This window comes from Argiope bruennichi, chromosome 2 (genome assembly GCF_947563725.1).
Source record: "Argiope bruennichi chromosome 2, qqArgBrue1.1, whole genome shotgun sequence".
Lineage (NCBI taxonomy): Eukaryota > Metazoa > Arthropoda > Arachnida > Araneae > Araneidae > Argiope > Argiope bruennichi.
The window spans coordinates 90,640,360-90,654,445 of NC_079152.1; the positions used below are offsets into that span (position 1 = coordinate 90,640,360).

General features: G+C 27.4%; 1 protein-coding gene across 5 annotated transcripts in view; it reads right to left on the minus strand.

The window, feature by feature from the left end:
• The window catches only part of LOC129958377 (transmembrane and coiled-coil domains protein 2-like), a 36,562-nt gene extending 22,976 nt beyond the window's left edge, over positions 1-13,586 (minus strand). For 4 of the 5 annotated variants that reach the window (XM_056070835.1, XM_056070870.1, XM_056070853.1 and 1 more), the window contains exons 1-3: positions 13,446-13,586; positions 6,113-6,381; positions 2,307-2,496 (exon numbers count right to left, since the gene is read on the minus strand). In XM_056070835.1, coding sequence (XP_055926810.1) covers positions 2,307-2,496; positions 6,113-6,367 — 445 coding nt within the window. In that variant the 5' untranslated portion in view covers positions 6,368-6,381; positions 13,446-13,586. Of the gene's footprint in view, positions 1-2,306; positions 2,497-6,112; positions 6,382-7,445; positions 7,522-13,445 lie in introns of those variants that run through there. The other variant, XM_056070844.1, reaches the window with a different exon arrangement.
• Between the last annotated feature and the right edge of the window lie 500 nt (positions 13,587-14,086).

A 14,086-nucleotide genomic window follows, 5' to 3' on the forward strand; every position in this document is an offset into this window, starting at 1 on the left:
ATGGCTATAAAAGATATCTTTTATTAGATATGTCTCTATCAATGATGATAATTTTGATTATTTCTTGAAAAATAAAAATAAATAACACTTAAAAAAAGCCATTGCTTTGAAGGGAAAAAAAAAAGATTCAGCAGCTGAATGAATTCTAATCTCCAATAATTTTACATTTTGCACCAATAATGAATTCTTATTTAATGCAATTGGAAGTGATAACATTTCAAAACAGTTACTCTTTTATCAGAAGGAAACAATTTTGTGCTTAGTTATTTCTTTCAAGTACTGTCAATAATAATACACACACAATATTTAATACATCCATTTTATAAATCACATTTAATTCCCTTTTTATTCTTATATAACTAGAAACATGCATTTGTCTTCTTTATGTTCTCATGTCAAACAGTTTTGTCATACTTAGCCTGGCATACAATTGAAGCCTTAGAAATCGTTTTGAATCATTCTGTATAATATCAATATTCAAGTCATGCAATCTCTATTTCCAGCATTTTATACTAATTATTACTACTTTATAGATAAAATAAATTTTGTAACAAATAACTTTTATTAGATAATTTACCATTCAATATAGATTTTTGAAGGTATTTTGAATAAACTTTGAACATCTTCCTTCTGCAACATCATCTATGGTATAAAACTAAAACAAACACTATGAAATGGTAACAGACTGAAGATATATCACACATGAATAGTATCATGAAGACAAAAACATCTCTTGAAAGACAATGATTCTTTACAACAGAGCAGCATGAATCACATTGACATATTATTTCCAGAATTCCAAAAAGACATAAGTAGACAGGGAATTCCAATTTGGACTCTTTGTATTGTATGATATTAGGTTTGTCAGAATATTTTTTACAGGATGGATATGAGTAATGTCCCAACATCAAGATTACCATAATCAATAGCTTCTTCCTTCACTTGTCAGTTGGAAAAGGGTGTGTTGGAAAACAAGTGAAAAATTTCTTTAATGTGTATCAAAGTATAATTTCTACACTTTGAAACTAATTCTGAAATATTACAGACATTCAGAGAAAAATCAGGTCATGGCCATACAAATAGAAATAATCAATCATTAATTATCTATTACAACCACCAAATCAAAACAAGAAATACCATTTCTCTGTAAAGGTAATTTTTTCAGGCAAAAGGACAAAATGTGACTACAAACTTAAAAAAGAACATCTCCATCAATATGGTTTGTACTGGGTAAGGGACATTGTAACGGTAAATACATGGGCCTATATATAAACTGGAATGGCAATTTAACGGATAGAAAATGCAAAGAGGAATTTTATTAATACTATATACCAGAGTCTTTAGGAATAAGCTCCTTTCAATGGGTGACAACACTAATGTCACAGAGATCATCTTGTGGAAGATTGTTGCAGCAGGGTTTCAAGCACAAGTAGGAGTCAGTGTAATCCAGCTTGAATCAAAGCATGCATGGGACGCTTTAGGGTGACAAGATGCTGTTCAGACAAGATCTCTTCTCACAATATGATATTCTTAAAATTCAAATTGCTTTTGTGGAGGAATTTGAAGAATGAGCTCAGAATTAACTGGATCACTTTGAAAATTTTTATATCAAACTAATCTTTAGCAATATTGATTGTTCAGGAATGTACTGATGCTGCATAGAATTCCAAGAAAAGCAATTTGTTTAAATTTTTACTTTCAACTTTTGAAATCTTCACAAGTGCTTGAAATAGTCTTTTATCTATTAAATTGAATAAAAGAATTTTGTCAACTTTATTATTTAGTGTTATACATTTATAGGATTACATTGAAATATTTCTCAAATTTAAATTTTTAGACAATTTTTCTCAAAAACAATTGCTATATGTGCCTCATTAAATAAATATTTTTAAAATTACTTTTGAACCATGTATATGCAATAATTGAATAGGAATATAAAAAAGTTCCATTTATTTCCCTAGAAAAGAGATTAAAATATCTACAAATAAACTTCATATATGGAAATGAAATATAATCAATGACATTGAAACTGATAATACCATAAAATATAGTGTATCATTATATGCAATTAAGCATTCTAAATATGGTTCTAATGAATTTATAAGGAAATGAAATATTTGTAAAGAATTTAGGTTTAAAAGAATATAATCAATATTCTATGCTGTTCTGTATAACACACTATACTTAAAATGGCATATAGTTTTCTAAGTACTTTTAATTTATTGTGGATAATATTTAAAATCAAGCATTCAATCCAATGCATACATTAATAATAATAATAAAAATTTAGTAAAAGGAAAACATACCATCTCTTGCAGTTTGCTCTTGTTTAATTAATTCTTTAGTCCGTGCAATTTTTTGTTGTAAATGTTCAATGGCTGCTTTTGTTCTTTGCAGATCTGGAGTATGTGAAGACCCTAAATCAACTTCATCACAAAAATGTAATGCTTCATTGCTCCCTAAAGATGGTAGGCTCCCACTTAGCCCTGCTCCATCCTATGAAAAGAAAATCAAACAGTATTGTTAACTTCAACATTACACTGCAACATACAAGAAAAAGAAATAAAGTAAGCTTGTATATCAAAGGATAAATAAAATTAAATTGCATGAAATATAATAGATGTTATTTATTAACAGATTCTACAGAAGACATTATTAAAAAATGAGCTAAAAAACAGTCTACAATCTGTAACCAAAAGCATGAATAATAAAATGCTATTCAAATATGCTTCTTCTATACTTTATTTGATTTTGATGAAACAAAATCTTTCAAATCCTTTATAAATCGTTCAAAATATATTTCAGAATTTTAGAACAGAATAACTCATAACCTTGTTTCGGTCACAAAAAAAATTAATTTTTCTTACTCTCCTTACTTACTTTTTTTTTTTTGTCACAAAATTAGAAAATAAATAAAGTGTATAAAACACACTTTTTTATTGCAGTAAAAAAACTGTTTTAAAAATGTTATATTTTTAATTTTAATTTATAATTCATTATTATAAATGCTATGCAATCTGCTACTAAGTTTTCTTCAACAATGAACTGTTTTCTTCTTAAAATCATTACCAGAAGGCAACACTGACTTGGAATCAAAATTGAATTAAATTAATAACTAACTGATAATTAAGTTCAGAAAATATAAAAATATTGTACTGTCATCAAGAAAATGCAAGTGAATAATAAAATCTAAAACTTCTAGCAAATAAAATGCAGGAATTTTCATATTTTGAATACTTACTAATACTTATGTACTCTAAAAAATAAATTAAAAAAAAATACCTCAATCTCTACAAAAAAAAAAAAAAAAAAAAAAAAACTGTTAAAAATTTCTTCATTGTTTTTGCATATGGAACCAAGAAAAATATTTTTTTAAAAAACTCCATCATGTCTGATTTTATTTATTGCAAAATTCAGGTTTTACAAAAAATTCAATGCAAAATTTCTTATTGCCAGAATTGCTTAAAATTTCCATTTTCTTTATTATAAATTTCTTTTTATGACTTAGAACCTCATTTTCATGGTATAGGTATTAAAAGAAAGGTTTTGCTCAGATTTTTTTTTTTTTTTTTCCCCTAGAGAACTAACACATTTGCTATATTGGTGTTCCTGCACTTATTAAACTATTTAAAAATTGAATACCATCCCGATGACATATGTCTATTCCTCAAAAACCAGCATTAAAATAATCTTGTTGAACCATAGTAATAAATTCATCTTAATATCTTGATAAAATTCAATAATTGTTTTTCAGTAAATTAAAAAGATTTAATTTGCATCCTACAGAAAAGAAAATATGACAAGCATCAATGAATGATTTCGGAATTTTCATTTATGCTTTTGGAGCAATCAGGCTACTTGTAATATTCATGCTTATTTGGCTTCAGAGGCAGTAAGCATAATAACTCAAAAATAAAAAAAAGAAGGGAGGGAGAGAGAAAAAGTCCTTTGCAACCTCATGATATGCTAAATCTTAATTTTTAAAAATGCCATTAATAAAAGCTTTGTTTTCAAGAAAAGGTTCTACTACTATTAAAAATATTAAATAAGAGGTTACACAATAGCTAGTTAAGTTTTTGACAAATAATAAAGATTGCTTAAAACTTTTTTTTTTTTTTCATAAGTTTCCAAAAGTGTCCGACACCAAATTAAAAAGAAGGAATAAATGTATCTGACATACAATTTTTTTAAATCACAAAATTCGAGGTTTACAAATACAAAACTAAGATATATAAAAGTGTGTAATAGAAAAATGATTAAATCATTCTCAATTTTAAAACTTTTTCTTCTAAGAACATGTTGTGATTTAAAAATCACAATTTGTTAAAAAAATTTTTGTACCCAAACAATGAGTTTTCATGACCTTTCCTCCAATTTTACTGAATGGTTCTTACATGAAATTGTTCCCCTAAGATTACTTTCAAATTAAGAAGCTTTAATTATGACAAATTATGCATATTAGGGAAGTGTAGCTAAATATGGACTTGCACCTTAATTGATTAGTATCTTCACTTTAATTCTATTAAATATTTGGACTATATTTAATTCTATTATGACAACCAAATTATATTGCAAAAATGTAAATAAGGTATATAAAATCATTTTTCAGAAAAGTGATTGATAGTTGCAATTAAAGGACAAGTGTTTAGATTTAGATATCATCAAATAAATATCTTAATTAAAAAAATTAAGAGCGTAAATGATATTTTAAAATAACAAAATAATTATATCCATAGATAGGAAATTTGTTTGCCTAGAATTCACAATAATTTTATTCAAAAATGAAGTTAAGTTTTTAGATTGGACCACAAACCATAGTCTAAACTGAACTGTTTGCATCAAGATATTATTATCTTTAAAAAAAAAGAGAACAGCCCATGAAGCATTTATAAACATTAATAATCTACACAATAAATTGGAAATGATACAAACAAGAAAAAAACATTAAAAAGACATTAAAAATAAGAAGTGCCTAAAAGAAACCCCTAAGGTTATGATATTTTGCATTCATATATAAGGAAACAAATAAAGAATAGTTCCAGTACATAAATTGTTATGCATCATTGTTCATATATCATGTGTTGAAGCAAATTTGAGAAATGAAATTTTTTTTTTTGCTTTAGTTGTACTCAAAGATATAGATGATCCAATCTTGAAAATAAATGGTCCAATCGGGGCAATAGATATCCTCCATTAAACCAATATTAAATTATTTTTCTTACTTTCAACTATATTTCTTAAAAAGTTAATTACATCATTTTAAAAATTGCAAAGTACAACAAAATTCCTCTGCTTATTTTTTATTAAATTAAATTTATTATCTATTGCTTCTACACAGAAATTTGGACAATTGTCCCCTAAAGCAGAAGCAATTGTAAAAAAAAATTTCTGATTCAACTTTTTTTTTTTTTTTTTTTTAATTTCAAATGGAATTCCATATTTTAGGTAAAATCCTATAATTAAATTATGAAAACCTTAAAAAATATTTTTTTTATTAAATGGCAAAACAATGAGATTTTAAGAAATTAAAATGAATTCAACATGTTTCACAAACATTATCATTAGTGGAATTGAAATCAAATTTAAACTGAAAAATAAACTTCAGGCCGTGACAATTCAAGCTGATAGCATACAAAAACTGCCAATAATTAAATCGCATGCAACTGCCATAATGTTTTTTTCTGGGGGTGGGTTAAGCTACAGAAATATGTCCACTGAATTAAACAATTTCAATTCACAGATAACCAATGTTAAAATTAAATTCCATTAGAATATATGAATTATTTCTTAATACATTTCTTGATAACTAAGATTATATTCAGATGAAATATCCTACAGAATTCACAATCCCATCACATGTGAATATATAATAACAAAGGTCGTTATTTCTTGTATACACTGTCAATTTCAGTGGTTATCAACAATAATATACATGTTGAAATGAAATAAAGAAAAAATTTATTACAAAAACAATTAAATATAACATTCTACAAGCTTTATAAAAGTTAATCATTTTTAATAGGTATCTTTAATACTAATTTTGGGATAATGGTAACACTTTACTGAATTTTTGATTCCATTAAAAAATTTTTTATATATTTATCTAGCTTACTGTGTCAACAGAATCGTCTACATTGTTCCATTCCTCTGTATTATTTACAGCCAAATGAGATGATGCAGGACCAGGAGAAAGATTAACATGAAATGCAGGTGGGTGCAAAACAGCTGGGCTGGACATAGAAACATTTCCATGTTGAGGAGCACTTAGTTTAGAAGAATCATGGGTGGAGCTCACTTTGGTCGAATCATTACTATCTGATGAAGTTCCTCCTCGACGATGTTGAAGAGGACTTTTTTTACGTTTCATGGTAATGGGTAAATCTATAGCAAATAAAAAAAAACATTCACTTTCTTTAAACTGTAAAATTTATGATTAAACGGTATATGTAAATAATATGAACATATTTAAATAAATTCGATATTTGCATCCCACAACTTCTCAAATTTCCTTTTTATGCCATAATTATTCTGTCATTCATATTTTTAAGAAAAAAAAATTATCATTGAAATATTTTTATTCTTCTGCAAATCAAACAGAAATATATAAAATATTAAAGTATTTCTTAAAACTGATAAATTGGAGATGACGTAAATTCTGGTAAACATGAAAATTTTATTTTGAACTTTATTGTATTAAGTAGACTTGCCTAGAAAAATTAGGGGGGAAAACCCACATAATTTGAAATAATTTTTCAAGTTGCGATCCTCAATATTTGTGATTAAATTCTGGTTCAATGATACGACAACAAGAAAATTCAATTTCCAATTTATTGCATGTAAAATAGTAAAATTTAACACTATAAATTAAATTATTACCCAAATATGAATAATAATGATATATACAAAAAAAATCCTGTTCCTGATTTCTGAATATTAGATATTTCGGAATGGAAAGTCAATTGATACTCAAAAACTTTGTACCTCAAAAAATTGCAAGTTTCAATTCTGATATTTTGAATAAAAAAATCATCAGCATAAAATACAATAATTGTCAATCGAATCACATATCACGTTTGTTCATTAAGATTCTTAAACATAAATCATACACACATTATATTACTTCGCTGGAATATTTATAATACATAAAAATAATATAGTAAATTATACACATAATTATGAATAACAAAGTTTCATCACTTTACTAGATAAGATTTTTCCATCATGAATTTAGAATCAGAAAGATTTTTAAAATGCCAAAAGAAATCTGCGCTATTTTCGTAACAGAATTATAAAACTTATTATATATAGCAGCCACAGAATGAGTAAAAATACGATTTACTCAGTATAAGATCAATTAGAATGGAATACTTTTAATAAATCACATTTATAAAAACTTTATGCGATTCTAATTCAATTTCTTATATTTAAAAGTTTCTAATACTTACTTATTCTAAACTAAAATATTGCAACTTCGAAAACTATGTTTATAAATATCGGAGGGATACATGGTCACAGTGAAACGGTAGTTTCGTTTTGATGATAGAGAAGACAACAAAACCTTTTGCCACTTTATCACATGGTGATGGTATTCTTATATCATTAATAAGCACTTTAATTAAAAAATGCTTAATAATGTCAAATCACGGCCAACTAATAATGAACAAAATATCCCGTAACAACTGAGATAACAACACATTTCAAAATCAAGAGCTCAGCGAGAGTATGTAATGCTCCGGACTCAATATGATTTTTTTTCCCTCCCATAGTCGTCATCAGCAGTCACGGCACCCGGGACATGTCATTAATTTTTCACCTTTCCCTCAAACTGAAAAATTACATTAAAGAATTAACGCTTTGTCTCCTTCGTGCTCTCTAAAACCAGATGGGAGGGACGTCTATATCCCCATCTTCCAGTCGCACAGCTATTGTCCAGAATCCTTCAAGCAATACGAACACAAGATTTGTTTACCAGGCTCGTGAATTTTTTGGTTTAGTTTAGTTATATTAACATCCACTTGAAACAATATTAAGACTATTTTGGGACTGTTCTTATAATTTTGTGCCCAGCCAAATAGCGAGAATGAAGCCTGAACTGACCCTCTCTCCAGACTTCATACGGGAGGAAATTGGCCAACGATTTCGGATCTAATGCGCACCAGAACATGACGGACCGATTTTTGAACCTCCACCTCCAAGCACCAAAGCCCAGACCTTACCACTAAGCTGCCACGATGCAGTCGTGATAGAGATCTTAAAAATGTTAAATGCTATCTTTTCTTCGCATTTTCTTATTAGAACATTGAACTATTATTAGTTACGATCTTTTAATTAATAAATATTGACTTTTTTTTATAATTTTCTAATACATTTTACTCATTTCAGATCGCTTTTGCAATTAGTAGAATCAGTTTTCAGCTCATTATCCATATTGTTTTGTTAATCTTATCTATATGGTATTAATGTTTTTATGAATTATTGGTGAATATTACTTAAGTATGTGAGTACGTTCGGAGTGAATTTTTTAGAAAAACGCAACAAAGTTGTAATATTTTTGATAAAAATAGATTATTCATGAAACTAAAATATGCCAGTTAAATGCACCGAAAATTTGTTAGTTTTGAAAAAGTTTGGAAAAAAATTTGGGTGATTGGCTAGAAACAGATATAAATCAGTAAAAGTTTATGAATGACTCAAAATCTTGCAGATAGATTAATAAATATACTTCCGGGTTCTTGAATGGGAAAAAAAAAAAAAACTCACCATCTATCTTTAAATAGTGGGGTCTGACTGATAAATAACTCGAATTTCTCCCATTGCGAAACATTTAAACAACTGTAAAAAAAAAATTAATGAGCAGATTGCTTAATCTCTAGTTCAGGAGCTGAAGAATATATTGAAAAACAATTATAAAAAATTGAACAAAATTATTCATTAAATTTTAATTTGGGATGTTTCCCATAATTTAGATCTCCAGAAAATTGCATTTAAGGATGTTAAATAGCACTCAAACATGTTATATGCAAGTATAAAAATCAATGTAACTTTCCAAAGAATAACCTTAGAAACAAAATTCAAACAGCTTTATGATAAAGACTGCTCAGAAATTAAAAATACTAAATTTTTAAAAATAATTTTGATATTTTTGCAAAAAAAAAGTAATCGTTCAAAATAGCCACCACTTTAAATTAATTATCAAACTATTTTAAGAAATCTGTTTTGTTTTGTTATTATATCATTCATAAATATTTATTAAATATGCACATCAGTGTTTTCAAAAAAATATGTATTTATTCCGTATTGCCAAACAGTCTTCTTATATCAGAAGGACTACATGCTGATGGAGATGAATTTTATTTTTTTATTGCAATTATCTGACAGTAAAAGAACTTTTCAAAATCCAATTGCAGTTCTGTCTAGTTTATATTAACGTCAAAATTCAAACGAAATGATATCATGAATATTTTCTGTTGTAATATCCAGTCTATGCATTCTATACATATAAAAGAAAGTGTATGTTGCCTGTTTGATACATGTGTCAGTGATGTCCAAACAAATCTATCGCGCTTAAATTACTGTGCGGAGGTTACGTAAAATGAATGAAAAGAGCAAACGAACTGTAAAAATGCGTTTTATTTTGTTGCGTGTTTAGCGAGACTGTCTGAGAAATTATATGGTTTCCAGGTTGGCGTAGTTGCAGAGTGCGCCGAGGGAAGATGCTCCGCCGCCAAAGGCGTGATTTTACAAGTACGGAACAGTTATGAAAATTAGCACACAGATAGTCATAATGATGACTGAATGCACCTTGAATCCCGAATTTCAATATGCATGGTAGAATTTTTTTTAAAAATGTTTTATGCTATTTTGAATACTTTTCTAGTATTTCCCCGTAAATGATTTTCAATTAATTTGGAAATCTATTCTTCGTAATATGGTTTCTATGACTGTAGGAAAAACCTTTGTGCTATTTAAAGAAAAGCAAATAATTATCGGATCAAAAAGAGCAATAAATTTGGTTTGGATGTTTGACAAAATTTACTGAATTTTAAAAAAATTTTGAAAATTACTCATTTTTCCGAAAATTTTTTTAATTTAAAACTAAAATTTTTGCATCCGATATTTTATTTCCATTGTCTTTTTCAAATTTTATTCGAATGTTTTACCCTAATTTAAAACACTAATAATCAAAATACCTTAATTATTTTCCTGGTGAATTGAATGATTTTTTTTTCTGAATGATTTGTCATATTGACAAATCAGAATCCAGAAAATAACGAATCATGGAAATTTATTTTTTAAAAATGTTTAAGAAAAAGCAAAATTTTACCAAATTTGTTAATCACATTTGGCAATAGCACGCAGAGTTAGAATGTTAGTTACGTGTTTGAATCGGTGGAAAGTCTGAGACAATATGCTGTTCATTTCAAATATAGATTTAATTAAAAACTAGTCGACTTATTACAAAATATAGCTTCAATATACTTTAATATTAACCAAATTACAATGTAACATAAGAGCATAAAAAAACAATCTTCCTGCAAATGGCAAGATATATTTTATATCATGTATAACTCTCATAAGGAAGATGGCAGAACATTAATAACTTATTTGGCAGTCATGAGCACTGATATGAAACCCTGAATTTCTATATCAGTACAATGACTGATTGTGAATTCAATCGATGCTTTACTACCTAGAAAACGCAAGGTAAACAAGAGTTTTGTCGATTTCTCAGAGAAATGGAGAGTAGTGTAGCGATCATTCTAATTTTCTCGGAGAACGCGCCAAAGTGTGACGTGTGTTTCATCTCCGTTAATCTTCCAATCGCATTGAGGCGCAGCATGACTCAGCATTTCCTGTTTCACAGAGAGCGGGAAGAATATATGCAGAGTAGGTCTTAGCGACAAGGCGCTATGTTGTTGGTTGTTAAATAAAGCTATATTTTTGATAATATATGTAGAGTGATTGCTTCCAAACTGTTACATAGGGTCAGATTATGATAAATAATATTTATGGATTAATCAACATCTTCAGTAGTAAAGGAGAGGTGACTACTAATAACATCTGGGAGTCATGAATTTTCATATAAAATTTTTTAGATAAATCTTGAGGCTAGAGTTGGGGAACTCTTATGCAAGTTTAAACAGGTTTGATTCCATTCATCATGCCACAGACAACGCTGTGCGAATATTCGTAGTTTTATGATTAATAAAAGCCCACAGAGACGGTGAAATGTTTTATTTAATCTTTTATATTCTGATAATACTACAAATCCTTCTTTAATTCTTAATGTCTTCGTAATATTATTAATAATTTCCTTTCGGTATTCAGAAGAACAAGAAGGATGTATTTCTTACACCAAGAAGTAAATAGTAACTCAAGCCAAAAATTAAAAAAATTTAATTATTAATAATACTAATTTCACTTCAAATAATTTTTAAAGCAATTTGCCTCTTTCCTGGGGTCATTTCGTATCAGACATTTAAAAGTGCAAAAATAAAATTTAAGATTATTGGTAATTAATTTTGAAATATTAAAATTAAATATAATTATACAGAATACAGTCAATATTCAGAATGTATATCGACTTATAATTTATTCTTAAGTTTTAAATTTCATTTAAAGGTTATTGATACTTTATATTCGGTTCTTTATAATCATTATGCATTAAATTTTAACACATATTTATGCATTATTTTAAATTTAAATAATTGGTGTTTGTTATTCCATGATTCTAAATAAATAAATAAACAATTTAATAAAATAATTAAACAATTTTATTTCTTCAAGTTATACATTTTTTTCTTAACGTTTAAGGCTAACATTTCCGTAGAATGTTGAGTCTATCAAAGCATTATTCTCAGAATAAATTGAGCTTATTGTATTTTATATATTGGAAATACATAAAATATTTTTATATATCATGGGCTTATTGTATTTTATATTTGGGAAACAGATGATGTAATAAGCAATAAATTTTTTAAAAACAATAATGAAAAAAATTTAACTTGATATATAATAATTTATAGTTTCTGCAATTTAAAATTTCTGCAAAATTTATATTGAAAAGAAAATTTCTAATTTCTTAAGGTATTTTCACATTTTGCAATCGAGGTTCGCTTCAACAATTTTTTAGTTATAACAAATGTTTTTTGAACCTCTCAAGATGATAAATAATTTAATTTCCTTTATATATAAATGATTCATACAGACACAAAAAATAAATGGTTCAGAAGCCCTCCATACCATAACATAACCATATTTCTAGAGACCATTACATTAGAAACAGAAGAAGAAACTCATATTTATTATTCGTAACACCTAAAAATAATAAATGAATAAATGCAATTTATATAATTGATTCTAATTTTAATAAGTGATTAAAATGCAGAAACAAAGAGCCATTTGTGAATACCCATCACATCAGTCAGTATAATTAAAAAGGTAAACTATGTATAAAAGTATTTGTTACCAAGAAATAATAGGAATATGTTTCCACCTACAATGCTTTTATTCAATTTTTATAATGATAAGGCCGAATTTTCAAAAAATGTATGAACTGAAATCAGAGAATGAAAATATAGTTTTTCTAACATTAACTTGTTATTATTTTGTATATCAGTTTTTATCTCACAAAAAAATTAGGTATGTTTTTTAAAGTATTTATTTGTGTGTGTATTTGTATAAATACTATTCATACTTTTACAAGTACTTTTGAAAACTGAAAAAGCTCGAATTAGCGATGAATTCAAATTAAAATTGACAAATGCCATAAATTTTTTAATAATTCAAAAATATTACTTTAAAACTAAACTAGAAGATCCCACACTCTAACGCCTCGCGACAAATGAAATCAAAACTACAACAACATAAAATAAAGCCATGAACACAAAGAAAAAAAAATATTAATTTTGCACTTAGTATGCTCATACTTCAATGCGTGTAAGATTTGAGGGGGGGAAAAGTAAACTCCGATCATTCCCTTCCTCCCTTTCTTGAATTATTAGAAACGAAATTAGCTAACTAAGATTTTATTTAGCTCATGATTGGCCTTGATAATTACGAGGAAAAAATTATCTAAGGCAACACAGAATATTAAATAAAAAGTCTTTTAGAATAAATTTTAAAATTGGAGTTCCGAGGTGCATTGAGTCGCCATTACGAGTACCAAATTACATGGTTGTAAATACGATAGATTTATCTAGCCATCGCACACATGCACACATACATTGAAAACAAATAGGTTCAGACAACCAGTAAAAAAACGCTTAGTGGAATGTGCTCTTACTCGCGATCAGCAAAGAACGCACAGACAGATGAAGAAAATGAAATTAGAATAATACTTTCATTAAATATAACTATGAATGTAGTATTAAATTTCAGGATATGAAAATCTTTTACAATCTTTAAAATCCAAGAACACAATGAAATGTTTAAAAAAAACTTACATTATTCGCTAAGAATGAACACAAATTTGCTGCAAAGAAAAGCAAGATATAAGTCTGCAGAGACTTCTTTTTCCACCGCGCTGCGAGTTCGAATTTACTCAATTATACTCCCTAGCACAGCCTTTTCACAGCACTTCCGTGTCAGAGATTTTTATTTCTAATGAAAAACATCTCCAGTTTCTTCTCATTCAGTTTACAATCAGCAGTTTAAATGACCAAATCAGTTTTTCACAACATTGTTTACTTTTCTTGCTGACTCATAGGAACTTTCGATGAATGGACATAAATATGATCTTTCGACCTTATTTTTATCTGGTCGGACGCCGTTTTTTTTTTTTTTTTTTTTTTTTTTCCTTTTCCTTCTTACGTAAAATGCCGTCCTGAATCATTTTTAAAACTCATAAATTTAATTTCTTTCTACCGTAATTACTTAAGAGTAATTCATTTTTTTTTTATCTTGAGATATCTGTCTTGGCTATTAATCAAAAAATATTTTAAAGTTGCGTTTTTACAGGAGTTTCAGACACGTGTCCAAACAAGTGACACATGAAATATCACTCACATTTCCAAAAATGGCAATAATTTTTATCTTCAACATCTCATATCAACAACGGGCTACATAAAATGTTGAGAACACCGAG